This window comes from Papaver somniferum, unplaced genomic scaffold (assembly GCF_003573695.1).
Source record: "Papaver somniferum cultivar HN1 unplaced genomic scaffold, ASM357369v1 unplaced-scaffold_19, whole genome shotgun sequence".
Lineage (NCBI taxonomy): Eukaryota > Viridiplantae > Streptophyta > Magnoliopsida > Ranunculales > Papaveraceae > Papaver > Papaver somniferum.
In genome coordinates, this window is record NW_020628818.1 from 16,768,581 (window position 1) to 16,772,182 (window position 3,602).

Below are 3,602 nucleotides of genomic sequence, written 5' to 3' on the forward strand. Positions count from 1 at the left end.
CTTGAAATACGCGGAATTATTAATGAGAAGTGGTCTTGCTAATTTTATTTCTATAGGTGAGGTGATGCAAATTACCAATCTTTACGGAGATGTAACACAAATTATTCCTCTAATGTATGACAATTTTTCAATATCTAACTCAAATTAGTAAAATGAATTATAGTATGATGTTCCGAATTACTGCGGAATCTTGACCCGTAGACCAAAATTTTAGCCGAATCCATATAACACTCGTACGTTTGTCGTCCCGAATTGATAACTAAGGGTGAGTCCACACAAAAGGGTGTCAAGTGTCAAGGTCCGCTCTTCTCAGTCGTCCTACTCCCCCTTAGTCTTTTCTTTTTATACGGAAAAAGAGGAGAGGATTATAGATGTCGCAGGGTTTATAGAGAAAACCTAACGAAAACCACTCCTCTCTCCTTCTACTCATCACAAACATTCTTCTCTACAGTGAACTGAACTTCATTTTCTAGGTTTTGATTCCGGTAACACTCTGTTTTGCTCTGTTTGTGGTTTTTTTATTTCTTTCTGCGAAGTTGGTTGTGATTGTTGCATGTAGTAACTGCAGGTTTACGATGGCGATGAGATCACCGAAAGAACATATAGAAGATATAAGGAAAGGGAAGTTTTCAATAGGAGCTAAGGAACCTAATCTTTTGACTGAGGATCTTCACCAAGCAGTCAAGAATCTATCGGCTGAACTCTATGCTAAAGATGTTCATTTCTTATGGAAATCATTCAGGTATATTGGATTCTTAGATTAGTTTAATTGTTGTTGCTCTTGAAATTGGTATTTAATGGAAGTGAAGTGAAGTGTCAATGTGCATTAAAGGGTTGCTAAATTAAGGTTTTGTTATCTTTTTGATTGTGTAATTTATCTTTAGATTGGTAATTGAGTAAGTTATTGCAGCTATTAAAGAGGCATAGTTTTGCATAAAATAGACCGGGTAGCGGGAATCGAACCCGCGTCGTTAGTTTGGAAGGCTAGGGGTTATAGTCAGTTGATTCAGCCTCCATTTTTGACGTCTCTAATTCAAAACGGAACATGAAACTTTGGTTTGATTATGGAAAAATGGATGGATTCCCAAATCTAAGTAGTAATTGTTTTTTCCGACCCATAACGCCTCGCTCGAAACAACTTGCGTTATAGATAATTACATTTGGAAGGGGGTAATTCTAACAAATACTTTTATTTCTTTCTCTATTTGTGCGAATTTTTAATCCTTATGGTGGAGTGTGCAATCACTAAATGAAGTTGTGACGATTGAATTTGCAGAATGCTGAAGATAATGAGTATTCAGATGGGGTGAAACCTTCGTTAGAGTTTGTTATGACTACTACTGATATTACAGCTACTGGTGCTCCTGCAACTCTTTTAGTATGCAACAACGAAAAGGGATTTTCATCGAAAAACATTGATTCCATTTGTGGTGTTGGCCGATCGACTAAAAAAGGAAATAGGCAGCGTGGTTACATTGGAGAGAAAGGTAATTTTGTTTAAAGTATTGCTTTTGTTTGATAGTATATTATCAGCTTAAGTCACTGGGTCCGATTTTTCGTATCAAGAGCAAAACCATAAGAGTGCTTCCCTAAGCATTTCAAGGGGCTCACTGGTGATGCTCTTGGAAACATTCTCCATAAGGCCTTGAAGATTATGTGTCTGCTTTGACTAATTTCTGTTTTCATTTGTAGGTATTGGTTTTAAGAGTGTGTTTCTGATCACTGCTCAGCCATATATCTTCAGCAATGGGTATCAGATAAAGTTCAGTGAAGATCCATGTCCTCAATGCAATGTTGGGTACATAGTCCCTCAATGGGTGGAGGAGCACCCCACAGTGGCTGAAATACAACAAATCTATGGGTCCGAAAGGTCTCTTCCGACCACAATCATTGTTTTACCTCTGAAGTCCGATAAAGTTCATCCTGTAAAGCAGCAATTATCGAACATACACCCGGAAGTATTGTTGTTCCTTTCTAAAATCAAAAGGCTTTCAGTTAGAGAAGCTAACCAAGATCCCAAGCTCAATACATTGTGCGAGGTCTCAATATCCAGTGAGACGGAATTTGTTTCTAGGAAAAATGTTAGTGCTGAGTCGTACACTCTTCATCTCTCAGCCGAGGAAAATAGTACTTCATCTGAAGGAGAATGTAGTTACTATATGTGGAGGCAAAGATTTCCTGTAAAACAGGAAAACAAAGTGGAAAGGAGAATGGAAGTAGAGGAGTGGTTATCACTTTGGCACTTCCAATTGGGCAACGTCTGAATAGAGGGATGAGTTCACCCTGCATCTATGCATTTTTGCCAACTGATATGGTTACAAGTTTTGCCTTCATTATCCAAGCTGATTTTGTTTTAGCATCATCGAGGGAAACTATTTTACTGGACAACAAATGGAACCAGGGTATTCTTGATTGTGTACCATCGGCTTTTATCAGTGTCTTTATTTCTCTTATCAAATCATCTGTAGCAGCTCCAGTATCAACTCTTGCAAATATGTTCTCTTTCTTACCGGTAAATCTTTCTTCATATCCACAGTTAAACACGGTAAGAGATTCGATTAAAATGAAACTTATGGAAGAGAAAATTTTACCATCAGAATCAACGAGCGCACAGAAATTCTTTTACAAGCCCGCTGAAGTTATTAGAATTCTACCTGCTTTCTGGAATATTTTGTTGAAGGCAGAAAAGCAAGGTGTGAGCTTACATAATTTTTCAACCCGTGGGAAATATGTTCTGAGTTCAGCATTTGATAACAATGTGTACGATGACGTGTTGAACTTTTTGGAAGTTAAAGGAATGGAAAATGAATGGTACGCAAAATGCATGCGAGGTTCTAATCTTGTCCTGCGGGTATCAGAGGATTTATATATTGAGATCCTATTCTTTCTGTTTCATCACTGGGGTATGCATTTCCAGAATACAAGAATCAAGAGAATACCTCTCTTGAAATACATTGGTGAAGACAGGATTGTGTCTTTATTGAGCATAGCTGATGCATCAAAGCAGGGCATGACGATCTGTTTGTCTAATGATTCTCGCTATATATCTTGGCTTATTGACTGGAATGGTGAATTCCGATGTTCATTGAAATATTATTTCATTCCCAGATCTACTCAAGAGGCTTTGTAGTCATTTCCTAAGAGGGAGAGAGTAAGGAATTGGCTAATTAGTTTGGGAGTAAGTGTTCTTAGCGTCTTTGAGTATGCAGCTCTTCTTTTTAATTCAATCCACAATGCTAGTAGTAAACTTGTCATTACCTCTGCACACTTCTTATATCACTCATTGCTCGGTAACTATTTATCAGAAGCAGAAGTGAAAAAATTGTGCAAAAAGTTGCCATTGGTTGACAAGTATGGCTGTGTTACTACGCAAAGAAGTGGGGTTCTTGTTCCAGCTCGTGATAGTTATTGGGTTGCATTGATGGGTACAAAACCCGTGGAGAGGAAACCATTATGTTGAATTAACCGAAGATTACTCATGTAGTGGAAATTTTGCTGGTTCACATACAGAAGAGAAAAAACTCATGTCATTTCTGAAAAAACATATTGGAGCTTCAGATATCCCCAACATATGTCCTCCTGATGACCCTTTGCCAACTGCC

The 3,602-nt window shown here is 38.0% G+C and overlaps 1 protein-coding gene across 1 annotated transcript; it reads left to right on the forward strand.

Annotated features, from left to right (window-relative positions):
- Positions 1-421: 421 nt before the first annotated feature.
- Positions 422-3,205, forward strand: LOC113338286. Its single transcript, XM_026583729.1, is given in 4 exon segments — positions 422-485; positions 569-689; positions 1,788-2,229; positions 2,232-3,205. Coding segments are annotated over 3 exon segments (1,455 nt in total). The 5' UTR covers positions 422-485; positions 569-575; the 3' UTR covers positions 3,131-3,205.
- Positions 3,206-3,602: the final 397 nt, after the last annotated feature.